Raw genomic sequence first — 14367 nt, forward strand, 5'->3', positions numbered from 1 at the left:
ACACTCCAGCTTTTTCACAGAGCAGGGCAGCAGGTTAGAAATGCAGTGCAGAGGGTACAAGGCACACAGCTCCCTGTGACACTGAGCCATGTGGCATCCAACAGTAGTAATATCAGGAGACAACTGAACTTGGATTGCTGACTTTTCCACACTGCTCCTGCTGGCTAGGTTTTCCCACTGCTGCTACCATACACTTCCCACATGTTTCTATTCAAACCTTATCTTCTCTGAAAATAAGGGGAAAAAAGGACTTGCTACTGGCACTGGTTTACTATGCAATGTAGAAACAGTTCAGAAGTGTTACTTCAGCAGCTACAGAAATAGGGGTTGCAGAAGTGCTCATTTAAAAGAATTTTAATGATCCTGCAGCATTTTGGAGAAGTGTGTCATGAGTGCAAAATGCCTTCTGCTGCCAGTGTTTTCATGCTGAGGATGGTAAGAGTCTGGCTTGGTTTCCATGAGAGTGGGAACAGCCCCACTGGCAGGCAGTCACCACTTCTCAAACTCACACCATTCTGGAGCTTAGATTTCTAACACAGCACCCACACTGAAGTCTGGCTGTACAAGGTAATGCCAAATGCAGTTGGCATCATCCAGCAACTACTACTGACAGCGTGCCTTGGTGCAGTATCTCAGGTTTTCACTCATCTGTAAAAAATGAGGAGACAAATGGCTCTCCTGACTCTCCCCACCAAGGAAAATACTAAGGTAGAGAGCTTTACACCATTCCCCCCACCTCTTTTATCATTACTGTTTCTTAAAAAACAAACAAGTTCTTTCTTCTGGCATAAAAAACATGTCTTTATAGCCTACCAACCTTATTTTTACTGAGAATATCACTCAAAATAAATCTGATGATGTTTAGATAGGACACCCTTTCCCATAAAAAACACAGGTTATGTCTGGCTTGCAATGACAGGGATAATTGAAGCTGATTTAAAGCATACAAACACATGACAAGATTCTTCTGCTGCTCTGCACCACAAATCAGTGTTACAACCCCCCTGGGAGACACTAATTGAATCCTGCTAGTCAGCAGGGCATTTGCTGGCTCTGATGAAGACAATATGAATTTGTGTGTTCTTCCAAGAAAAGCAACAGAAGCAGATCTGGGTCTCAATTGAATGACTAGAAACAGCAAAATAGCATTTAATACAACTATTTAGTTATACAGAAGGTTAGGGAACATCTCTGGTTTTATTTTTTGCATGATGTATTATTGTATCAGGAACTTCATTTTTAAAAGCTTTACCACATCTTCATCACACATTGTATTTGCAGCATAAATAATTTCACAGTGCTGCAATTTAACTCACCTGAATAAGGCACTTAAAAATATATATTTTAGTCACAAGGAAAATTATTCCAAATTTCCAGGGAGACAAAATAAACTGTATTAATTTCCAGGGAGACAAAATAAACTTGTAGACCAAGTTCTAAGCTATGATTGACTAAATAAAGCAGGAGTTGGTATTTCCAATGGCCTGAAACCCAAGGTAGGTAATTTCTAAGTACAGAAAAATGGAATCAACCAGTTTTTTTTTATTTCTCTTAAATGAAGGAGTACCTCACTTTACAGAAGGTACAAGTGCTGAGAATAAAAGTACCAAAAATTAGTTCTGCTCATCTCTAGAAGAGATGTAATACTGCCAGGCTGCAGGCCAATAGCATGTGCAGCCAGAAGTTAATTAATGAGATACACTTTAGGTAATTTTCCTGTACTATTAAAAGAAAAAGTAAAATATGAAAAGAATTTTAGGATTTTTTTATCTTTACTCTCCACACTTCTTTTAAGCATCCAAAAGGAAAAATTGCCTATTAAACAGATCAGAACTTAGACAGAATTTAATCTAATAAAGGCTTGTCCAACTCAGAGTCTCCCCTCTTCCCACAGCTATTATTATTATTTGTGCAATTATTTTATTTAATTGAGATTCTGTCAGGACCACAGCTGCTCTGGGGTTTGGTGCCCTGCTCCTGCATCAGCACAGGAGGATTTCTGAGCCCCATGGGCAGGGCAGGCTGGGCTGGCAGACAGCCACAGTGGCACGGCCATGCTGGTTTGGGACTGCACAGTCACTGCACGAGGCACCAGCACACAGAGCACCTGAGCTGTGCTGCACCAGCGCCTTGCTGGGCCCTGAAACCCTGCCAGAGTGGGGCTGCTTTTCTTGTACTCCTCAAAGCTCAGGTTTAGTCAGAGAAACTGTGGAAGCACTTCCATTTACTCCAAACTGCTAAAACAGTGTGCTTTCTGAAGGTTTAGTGCACTTTGAGCTTCTTCATGAAGTCATCAATAGATGTGTTTGTGCTATTTCTACACTAGAGGATTAAGATGCAGGTCAAAACATCAGTTTTGATGACATCAGTCATCAAAAGACAGATGACATCAGTCCTTTTATTGCTGAGTTTGTGACCCATGTGGGAAATGATCCCACTGAGCTACACTACTACAGTAGTAGCCTGCTGAGGATTCAGCCACTGGCACTGAAATTCTTTGTACCTTCAGGCCAACAAATGACAAAGCAGCAGACAGCAAAGAAATGAGGCAACACTTGGTCATACAAATGTCATACAACAAAGACTGGAAGTTTCTAAAGCACTTTGAAAACATCACACATCCGATAACATAAAAAAGAAAAACACATTTGGAAAAAGGGGAGGCACTCAAAATTACAGATTTTTTTTTTTCTTTTTAATTCTGCAATTTTTTAAGGTGTGAGAAAATAAAACCTTGTCTCTAGGCTATAGGTTTGAATGCCTGGCATTCAGGGCATTCTGGCATCAGAAACACAACTTCATGTAGAAAACCTACCTGCAGACAGCACACACAAAGCAGTCTGGGTGATAGGTTTTGCCCAGTGCTGAGACCACTTCCCCCTCAATGAATTCATCACAACTGAAGCAGCGTGTGCCATAGAGTCTCTGGTAGTCCAAAGTACAGATGTAGTCTCCCTGTCTCACAAAAAATCCTCCTTGAGCCAAGTCACATCCACAAGCTGCAGAAAGAGAAAAGGCAGACTCAGAAGGCAAGAAACAAATCTTCTAAAATTAGGCTGACTTTTCACCTGTGATCTGAATGGTTCATAGTGGAGTACTTAAGCACTGCAGTGTATAGGCTTATGATCACAGAGCAGATGTGCATCTGAAAGACACTACTCTTACAGTAAATTACATCTGTCATGTATTTTGGACACTAATAGCCTGGACTTACTTAATGTAAAAACCTCAGTGCAGCAGCTGTGAGTACAAAGTTAAAGTCTGTAGGAGTTGAGTTCAGGGTTACCATATACAACATCTAACACATGTAACAGGTTAAAAGAAATGCATAAAGGGTACAAATCTTTAAAATCTAAAGCACCAGTGTCGCAAAGAAACATCTCTGACAGATTACAGGTGTTTTATATTTTCTCCTTGACGCAAAAGGGTTAACTAGTGCTGTCTCTAAACATGAGGGCTGATGCTCATGGCAACTGCTCCAAGTTTTCACAAGTTAAATCAGTATCTCCAGGCATCTCCAGGTTCATCTGCTCCTGGCAAAAGTAAGGTTTTAATTCTAAATGTCAATTTTTATTTTTTTAAACTAAACCTGTAGGAAAGGGTTAAAGTTGATTAACCAAAGGCTTGTGAGACTGCTCAGGAGTTTTCTTCCTTGCACCAGGGATGGAGCTAGCTGGAGTTCTGAGAAAGTATAAGATGGGAAAGGAGAGATACAATGGTCTGGTGAAGTCACACAGAAAGAGCAGACATGTAGAACATAACCACTATCCACATTGGCCAGGATCTTTGAAAACAGACTCGTCTTGATTTAAAAGAGAACTGGACTTCAAAGTGGTGATTCTGCTGCTCTGTTGACTACTCCTTTACAGCAAGTCACAGCACCACACTTGTTACTACTCACGTCTGCTCCTGGGGATGTTCACGTGGGAATGTGTTCCCATCAGCAAATGGTGTTTACAGGCAAACCACGCTGAACCACAGCAGTGCCACTACTCACATACAGCCCACAGAAAAGGAGTGGGAATGTTGCTTATTAAATTTGGGTTGCATGTACTAAACATCGCAGAGCTGCTCAGTGCCTTGGTCTCAAAATAGCAGAAGTATCCATGCTTGTAAAATTCCAGATTGAGATTTACACTTGGGTACCTGAGAGCCCACAGGCACTTTGGTTTCTAAATGTAAAGCCTGGCAACTCACACCCAAAGCTGGTTGCAGTGTCAGAATCAGTCATCTTGCTCCTAAACTACAAGAAAAATAGCCCAACAGAGGTGCCCAAGGCACAAAGCAACACATAGAGCACAGAAACCCCAAGAAAGCAGAGGAGATCTAGATCATTCATACAAAATTACACCCAACCACCCTCCCTCTTCTATAGTCTTTGTTAGCTGTAGTACAGGAGGCCTGGGCTCAAGGCTCTCCTTGAGCCCTCTGAGGGCTCATCCCTGTGTGGGATTTCAGTGCTCATCATTCTCCCTGGAGATGGCCCTGACTGCTAGGAGTCAGAAAACAACAATCATGCTAGAGCTGTATTAGTGTATGGTCAAGAACTGAACAGCTATGGGTTCTAATCTTTCTTATAATTCAAAATAATTCCAATTATTATTATTGCATGTGTCATGGACAACATGGATTAGATTATTTATATTTGAATATATTGTTCATGTTCTCTATCTCACAGGCTTCACACATTTGCTTTAGCATTTCTCTTTCTCACCCGTGCTCTCATTTTTAGGAAGGACAGCCTTTTTGAACAGACTTTCCAAAAATCTGGCACAACTTGCTGGATATCATGAGTTTCTTTCAGCCTATGTATTTCAGCTACCTACTGGTGTCACAGAAGCAGAGCTCAGCTATGGATTCAGGATGATGCTGAGCAGCATGCTGAGCTGATACTGATGCCCCAGAACAGCTCCAAATTGCATCATAGAGGGTTTGAACTTGTAAAATGGATCATTAAAGAAAAAGTTAAAAGGACATAACTGCATTTCTGAAAAGAGGAGAGAGGGGTTATGTCCCTAAATATGTTTCTTTATTGGTTGTGGCACTCCTGACTGCAGTGCACCTGGACAAAGGCACCAAGAGCCACTTGGAGCTACAGAACAGGCTCTGGTTAACACATTCTGCTGTGCACCATCACAGAGGGACATGCAGCTGGCCTTCCATCACCAGAGGAAGATGACTTGATAGCATAGCCACAAACTATTTGCCACTGCTCTGTTGTGCACTTTTGTCCCTGTTTACCTGCTAAAATGAGAGATAAGCACAAGCAAATCTGTATTTATAGGCCAAATGGAAGCCAGGCAGGCTCTCACTGCAGCTAAGAGAGGCCTGGTGCAAGGCTTGGGGCACATGGGGTCAGCAACAGTTTGGCATTTGGGGGCACTCTGTCTCACCCTGAGGGTATTGGCCTCTCTTTGCTGTCACTAAAGCAGACTGCACTAATGCACTTAATCCTGGCTTCTCAGGAAACCCTGCAGTGAAACCGCTCTCCTAAAGGGAGGCAGGAAAACAAGTTATTGGGACTTCAAAATAAAAGTGAGTTCAGCATCCTCTCACCAGGTCCCTTCTTCATTGCCATCACTTCAGCCTCCCCCTATGCAAGAGTGGCTGAATGAGCATCCCCACCAGCTCTGCTCCGCTGGCCACACCTTGAGTCACAAATCCTTGCCTGCTCCTTCACTCTCTGAACCATCTGATCCAGTTTAACTTGACACTCAGCTGACCAGAGAAAAACCCAAGGGTTCCAGTTAAATACTGGCTTGAACATTAAAACACTTATGGTTTAAAGCTGAGCAGAGCAGCTCTGAAAAGAGACCCACTGGCCTTCCCTCAGGTGAGATGCTGTGCCCCTCGCTGGCTACTTGTGTGCACACAGACACTGCCCGCCTGAGATGATGCTGCAGAGAGAAGAAACTAGGAAAAGAAAGCTGGAGGAAGTCTAGGGAGAATATCTGAAGGCAGCTACCAGATCTTACTCTCCTAGGACAGGAAATTAGCATTGTGTCACATCCACTCCCACCTAGCATTTGTCTTCCAAAAGGAGTATCTGGAGGAAGGGTTATTTTTAACCCAGAAACAGTTTTCAACAGATTCTGAAGTTCATCTTGGTGATGAGAGAAAAGCACTGAAAACAGTAATTATATTAATGAAGAGACTAACACAGAGTAACTCATCTTCTTGTCTCAGTATTACCTTGCATACAAGGCAAAGAAAACTGCCTTTTCCTGAGCAGTTATAAGCTTTAGGAGGACTTTTAAAGTAGTGAATAAGTGTTTGTCTCTTATTCTTATGAAATTTAGGAGCAAGTCAGTACCTGGATGTGCTATGGTATTTGAGAGGGATAATATCTACACCATTTTTAGGGATAGTATCTCAGGGTAGCATCTCTTACAGCTGGATAATTCCACTTTTCAAGACAGTTCGCAGTTACCTGACACCAAATACTTCACGTGAGGGGTTCCTCTACTGGTTTAGAAACTGACTACTTTTTTCCCTAGCATGGTGTCTGCAACAGCACCTGAAGCACTGGAATTTTTGCAGTGTGTAATGGTTTTAAGCTAAAATAGGTGTAATTTAGACAGGATATATGGAAGACTTTTTTTTAAGTGAGGCTGGTGAGACACTGGAACAGGTTGTCCAGAGAGATGGTAGATGGTCCATCTCTGGAAACATTTAAAGTCAGGTTGGACAGAGCCCTGAGCAAACTGATTAGGTTGAAGATATTGCTGCTCATTCCAGGGGAGTTTGGACTAGATGACCTTTAAATGTCCCTTTCATTATGCTATGATTTTATAAAAATAAACAGCAGTAAATCAATTAATCAATGCACTTTAAGCACATTGCTATTCCCCTACTGTATGCCATCAGTACTCCATTTGCAGTGCACAAATATAAAATTCATCTGTTTTCAGTGCTGGCAAATGAGCCTACTGAAATTAGATTAATTTTTTGGCTGTATGCTGGGCCTAAAAACCAGCTGTGTCCTGAGCTGCTTGGGGGATGCCATGCTCTCTGTGCTGCTGCACACTGCAGCAGGCTGCAGCAGGCACTGCAGGTCTGGCCAGCCCAGCAGTGCTGTTCTGCTGCCAACGTGCCAGACAGCCAAGTGGTTTGCTTACATGCAACTGCACATATCAAGTCTATATTTTTCCCTCCCATTTTCTGCCTGATGTAAGTTAAATAAAATTTTTCTCCCTCAGCACCATGGTTTTAGGTCCACTTTGGTATTTTTCCTCCATCCATGAGATGGATGCTGCTGGCTGACCACGATCCCAAGAATGACACATATTACACTGCTGATATTACTCTCTTTTGGCAGCTAAATTGTATGTATTCATACATCACCAATGAAGCCTGGTCCCATAATCCAAAAGCCCATGATCACGTGTGGAACATTTCTCCTGGCCCCTATGCCTGTGAGAAGGAATCAGAACCACCTGGCAAACTTCCACTGCTACAGCTCTGACTGAAGTTCAAGCTGAACTGCAATTAATCTGCAGCAGTCTAAGCTCATTCCAGCAGATGGCTGTGACTCTGATACTCCTCCTTGCATGGTCTGGTGTGCTAAGTCCAGATAAGCTTTTCACAAAGCTTTTGGGGAAGTCTTTCCCAGCTCCAAGTTTGCTGGCCATACAAATACTGGCATGGGGATATCATCTCAGTTAATTCACACCTCAACCTTCAGTCTATAGGTGAGCAGCAGTAAGACAGAAGGAACCTTGCAATGGGGTATATAAACCATACAATGCAATCACTCTTCTGTGCACAAATGATCATATCAACTGTCTTTCCAAACACATCTGTGAAATCAAGAACACTCAAGCCCGTCAATCACTGGCAGTGTATTAGCAATAATATCCAAAATATCATCTATTATCTCAAGGACTTGAATGACACCTCATTTTGTTACTATCCAGGGCAAACAAAAGCAGCATGCAGCCCCAGAAAAGTCCTGGACAGACCTGCTGGTCTCTTCTGCAGCTTCCAACCAGGAAATGCAGGAAGGCAGACAGGTGTGATGGAAGAAAACCAGCAACTTTCAGGAGCAGAAAAGACAGAGAACTGTGGGGATATATCATATCCTGCAACACTTCACCATGCACATGTAGCACTGATGAAGCTATAGAGGATAGAGAGTACAGCACCTACACAAGCTCCCTGGCTACACTGGCCATGATGCTCACAAATTAATTTGTGGAGTAAACACTTCAGTGCAGGAAAACCCTTTGAGATTCAGAATACTCTTATGAGATTGACAAAACATGAGACTATAGCAATTAAAATGAAGGAGAGTTTTGGAAGTTTCCTGGGCACAATGTACCTTGAATGCTATAATAAATGGGATCTACACATTGAATAATGTTTCATTAGAACATATATTTCCATTTTCCTTCTGGAGAGCATAGTTTTCCAATAGCTTAGAGACAGTGTTGCTGCCCTATAAAAGCATAGTCTTAGAGGTGAACAAGGTCCTCACAACATTAGGTATGTGGCTGTTTCAAACTACCAAAATAATCCCCAGGAAAACTGGAAAAATGTCTCGTTTATACTAATTTCTTATTTTAAGAACTCAATCTGGTTAATTAAAATTTACAAGTATGCTAAAGAAATTTAAGAAAAAGAGTAATGTGTTTTAACCAATTTTAAACCTAATAACAACTTAAGTGTCTATCATAAAATACTGCTGTCATTAGCCAGACTAATTAAAACAGGTTTTTAAAAACAATAAGAGACAGTAAAAGCCACAACCCTAAAGAAACCCCAACATGCAAAGCAACAACGCCAAATATTTTCAGCTTTTCTTTAACAGTGCTTTGGGTGCCAGTTCCAGGTTTGCAAATGAAGTCCCTGCTCTATTCACAGATATGGCAGATGGCCTCGTGTTAATGAGTTGCAGCAAGTGGGAGGTGGAATAACACCACTGTGGCAGTGATGAATTTTAGGCAACAACTCTCTCTGGGTCTCAATAGAGGCATCACATCACCTTAGTGCACTGAAATGCCCAGTAGCTACTCCACAGTGCTGCTGTATCCCTGCTGTGTCCTCAAGGGAAAAGGCGTCACACAGTCTGCAAGTACCCTGCAGAAAGGCATCCTTGCACTGACTTTGTTTTTGCACAGGGAAAACCTTACCCAAAAGAGAACTTGAGTAATTAAAAAGACTTACAGGCTTTTTTTAATAGTAAAAATTCTGTGACACTAGCTAATGTGCATTGAAACTATGTATAATGTTCAAAACTTCTTAATATGAATAGTATCTTTACTGCCTGCAAAGCTTACACAGATTTGAAAATCCTATCCTCTAATGAGCATTTACCTTTCTACTATAACTATAATGGACTAGAAGGATGCAAATAAGGAGTAAATAAATTGGAAAACAGAAGAAACAGAGGTTTGGCTTCCTTTGGTGAGTAGTTAGCTACTTTCTATTGGATGTTATTAAGATATTCCTTTACCAGTACTTGTAACCATGATTCCTCCCATTTCACCATGCTTTACTAATATTATGTATTTATTAAATTCGTGAAAGATACTCTTAAACAAGGATTCATCAGACTCTGGCTGAAATATGTATGTCATGTTGCTAGAGCGCTGGTATGATGGGTGTATGGCCAGGATGTGAGGGGCTGTAGAAGGTTTTTAATGAATACAAAGAAAGGTTGTAACAAGAACATGATTGTAAAAAAAGGAAAATTATCCATTGCTTTGTGATAGTGCAAGTCAGTTAACTGACGAAAATTTGTTTGTGCTTTAATTATTGAGTTGTTTTTAGAAAATCAGTGATTAAATATTTTAATGTTCAGCTTTTAAAATCCCAACATAGAACCATTTGCTGATAAATTAAATTACTTTTGCAGCAGCAAAAGTGATTTTTTGATCATTATTATCATCATCACAATTTCAGTGAAATAAAAAATTACAAGCTAACATGACATTGGTAAGGCAGCCCTAAACCTACCACACTCTGCAACCTTGGTGAGCTTTACACTGTAAACAGTGTTTCCTGTTATACTGAGTTAATATGATCAGGGATGGCAAACTCCTGAAGGACTCAGGAAGTGCTGGACACGTTGCTGGTCCCTACACTAATCCCCCGTGGCCATGGCAGCAGGAATACCAGAAATTGCTGCTGCCTGGCAAAATCTGGGACTGGGCAATCTCACAAATGAGCTTCCCGTAAGTGACTCCCATTTTGAAACGTGAAACCCCATAGCTATGTGCAAATGCGAGTCTCTCAGATTACTCAGTGTAGCTTAGAACTTATTTATATCCTAGCAAATGCATTTGATCTAACAAAGAAATAACTCCTATTGCCAAGTTACTCCACGTTTTTAATATTTTCACTGAATATTTTGTCTTAGCCCTTCTCATTAAGAGGACTTCCCAATAAATGATATAACTCTGGGTTCTGTGGCATGTTCTACTGAGAAGATAGTATAGAAGTGATATATCCAGACCTGGGCTTTTTCACAATTCCCAGGACACTGCAGGGTCACAGAAACACTAATCCCCAGAACCTCATACCCCATTCTAAGGTGAAGATGTGATAAATTCTAGCAGATTAATTTAAAAAAAACCCATGGAAATTAGGGGGAGAAAAAGTATATTTGCAACTGCTAGCAGTGCCAGCAGGGAAGATTGCATGTGCTGCACCCAGAACAAGACAGCAATCAGGAGAATTTTGATTAGGGGTAAAACAAGATACAATGCAGCAGGTATAGCACATAGGTCATGTTTTCACCTCTGTGGCTCAGACTGGAAATTTATTTCCTTTCATCAAGACAAAACAGGAAAGGACACAGATGTGAGTTATAGTTCTTCTTACATATGTACAAAGAACACTCTTTAGCAAGGTTCTCCTGTTTAAACTGGTCACTGCAACTCTGGAAATATTAGGATACTATCAAAATATCCCAAATTAAATACTAATAAAACAGGGTAATTTCTATCCTTATCAATGATCTAAGAGGCTACCCAAGATAACATAATTACAGTACCTACATCTCCCTATCTACAATTCTATGCTAACCTGTCTCTCTCATGGGTCTACTAAATCACAGCTGTAAGCAAGCTCCAAGTTAATATTTGTCTAATACCATCCACTTCATTAAATGCAGTACTGACCTGACAGACACCCTCAGAATATTTTATATTCAACACTTTTTTTTTAGTTTGACAGTCTAAGTCATAAATATTTTATTGCAGTGCTTGTAATTACAGTCCTTGACACTTTTCTTACAGTGGTAACAAACAGAAAAAGAATTAGCAAACATGGGAACCAAAGCCCATGAAACTCTGCCTTACTATATCAAAGATATCAGCTTCATTATAACAGTACTTCTACAAAAACTGATTAAAATGGGATATATTTTAAATTAAAAATTAAGTAAAAATTTGAAGTGAGGTTAGATGGTATGTTCCCTACAGAATTTTATTAGCAGATTAGACGTGCAGCTGAGCAGGAAATAACACATTTTAATAGATAGGAGTACAAACCTTATTTATAATGCCTATTTACCTCCCTAGGTCCTATTATACTTCGCTACTGAGCAAAACCAGCAGATGCTCCCAGTACTGCTGTTAAATTTTTTAATCTGGATGTGTCTCTTAGTCTTGAATAATAAAGGAGTTGTTCGCCTTTTAAAAACTTGGAATTGTTTAGAATCATTATCTGGGGAATATAAGAAGAACTGGATGGGAATGAAAGAAGAACTGCATGGGAATTAGTGACTTTACACTAACCTTCCTTGGTTATGTAATTTAATTTGAATACAAAAGGCATCTATATAGTTGCTGTTACCATTCTGAAATTCACAAGGTTGCCCAGAAGAGTTGTGGCTGCCCCACCCCTGGAAGTGCCCAAGGCTGGATGGGGCTTTGAGCATCCTGGTCTAGTTGAAGGTGTCCTTCCTCGTGGCAGGGGAGTTGGAATGAGGTGATCTTTGGTTCTTTCCAACCCAAACCATTCTATGAATAATCAGACAGCAGTATGGCAATACACAAAACTACCTTTCTAACCTAAAAAAAAAACAAGGGTAGAAATACAGAATTCAATGTGTTTGACCCTCTGAAACCTCATAATTTATCCAAAACTATCAAAGAATTAGTTTCAAATTTCACACATATTCAAAAAGGGGCCACTTTTTCCAGTGTAAGATCATCTGTCACTGATGAGGTCATTCAAACAGACCTCAAATACCCCTAGACACCACACCATGGTCATTTGTCATTCTTATCAATTTGCATTTTCCACCACTGTACAGCCATAAATTCTGTGAGAGGGATCAAAATTTCCTGCAGCTTTATAAATATTACATGTTTTCTGATGCAGGGTACAAGATGGTTTAACACAGAGGCAGTCAACCAAGCAGGCAGGCATCTTAGCAGGGCAGTGCAGCCAGCCCACACATGGGATTATCTGTCCTGGACAGTCCTGCATGCTGCACACACAGCCTCGTTCCCTGTGCTATCTTTGGTGCATGAGGTGAGACAGGACAAACTGCATTGCTGAGTGGCATTGAAATAAATGCACCACAGGGAGAAATCAACAATAAGATAAATACATTCCCAGAATCATCACCCTGCCCATGAACAGCAGAGGTCTTGGCACAAAACTCTCCTCCAAGGCTGAAAGCAGACTGACTGATCAGAACTGAATACCATCTTTTTGCTAAATCCTAACATGTGAACTGTATTCCTTCATCCATTAATTTAAAAATCAAAGTCACATTTGCCTAACCTGCTTTTTCTCCTTTTATGTAGCTAGAGAAATGTATATTCAGTGTTCTGCTTGTTCCAAAGCTCTTCTCACCCAACAATATGGCAAATCCATATTACAAAGCAACTTATGCTTCATTAGTAACAAATAAAGCCCAGAAACAAAACAAAAACAAATACCAGAAGAATGCCAGAAAAATTGATGGAAACCCTTGAAAGGCGATAAAAGAAATTAAGACATATAAATCATGAGAGAAAACCCTCAAAGCAATCATGTGGGAAAACTAAGCAAAATGATTAGTAAGGAGGAGTCCAAGAGCCTTGACACCTAGCAGCAGTTTTAGCACACCTCTGACACTCTCCTGTGCCAGCTGAGAGACTGACAGGTGGCTGACAGATGCTACCCTGCTACCTTGTTAACATTGTGATTTTTTTCCTCATTTTATCCAAGATCTGCCAGAAGCAGAACAAACTCCTTCTTATCTCTTACAGACAGATAGGGGCAATGCAATTCTACAGTGCACTCATCATCTTCCTCTGCATGGGGGTGGGAAAAAGTCCCCTGCACTGCCTAAATTTGGGATCAGTGAATCGGTTCAGTGACCACATGCTGCATTTGTTGGTGACCTGGCATCATCTAATGGAGATGGCATATAAAACCAAAAAATTGGATGTACAATTCTGTCTTACTCCCTCTGAAGAATTTGTCTCTTCTCATAGAAAATCAATTAAAAATAAAAAGGGCTTGGACTTCATAAAGATGATAATATAGAGTAAATACCAGAATGTTACTGGTTCATGTAGGAAACAAGACTCTTGAATAACAGATCAGCTGCTCTTTTCCTGAGATAGGTCTGAAAAACTGATCTAATAGTCAAATTTGCCATGAGAACAGCTGGCTTTAAAAGAACTTAAAAGATGAATGTATGGGCTGTGGTCTGCTTTAAATACTAATCTCTTCTGAATAGATGACCAAAATATTTTTGCTGTTTAGGAAAATGCCGTATGCTTATTTTGCTTGTGGTGCAATTTTGCAAAGAACACAATTATTGAGCTGAACATTTAGTCCTGTCTGCCTAAATCATTAAAGATTGCCTCAGTTTTTAATAGTGTGTACTCAATCCCATTGGATTTTAAAAAATATCAGTATAGCTAACAGATAGTGACAGTTTTCTTTCTATTATTTCCTCTAAAGAGGAGTAGGAATAGTTACAGTAACACATCTAGAACCAGAGACATGCTCATGTTTCTAGACTGGGCTACAAGGTTTAATAAATGTCATTTATTAAAAGCACTGGTAAATAATGGAGTAAGCAGGTTGTTTAGTCAACATCAGTTAACATTTATGTACCTGTACATTTAAAACAAATTAGATCTTTGCAGCTTCCAGATAGGTTCTTAAACAAGCAAGTATCTACAGAAAGGGTGTTGTATCAGATAATTCCCCTTTCCTGGGACCATCCTTCTGCTATTCAGGTGACAATATTAGACCACCAGGCACCAACCTGGAGCAAACCAAGTCATTTCCCCCCCAAAAATGGAAAAGCACAGAGGGTCACACTGGAATTTAAAGATCACAGTCCAGCACAAGAGAACCTGGACAGATGTGGCCAAGGTGTGCCCTACAGCAAACATTAGAGAGCTGGGAGAG

General features: G+C 40.5%; 1 protein-coding gene across 7 annotated transcripts in view; it reads right to left on the reverse strand.

The window, feature by feature from the left end:
* The window catches only part of ABLIM2 (actin binding LIM protein family member 2), a 131302-nt gene that overhangs the window by 80376 nt on the left and 36559 nt on the right, over positions 1–14367 (reverse strand). For all 7 annotated transcript variants that reach the window (XM_054295754.1, XM_054295751.1, XM_054295749.1 and 4 more), the window contains exon 3: positions 2816–2999. In XM_054295754.1, the coding sequence (XP_054151729.1) occupies positions 2816–2999 (184 nt within the window). The remainder of the gene's footprint in view (positions 1–2815; positions 3000–14367) is intronic.

This window comes from Melozone crissalis, unplaced genomic scaffold (assembly GCF_028551555.1).
Source record: "Melozone crissalis strain CALT ecotype California unplaced genomic scaffold, PUWL_Pcris_2 ptg000006l_1, whole genome shotgun sequence".
Taxonomy (NCBI): Eukaryota; Metazoa; Chordata; class Aves; order Passeriformes; family Passerellidae; genus Melozone; species Melozone crissalis.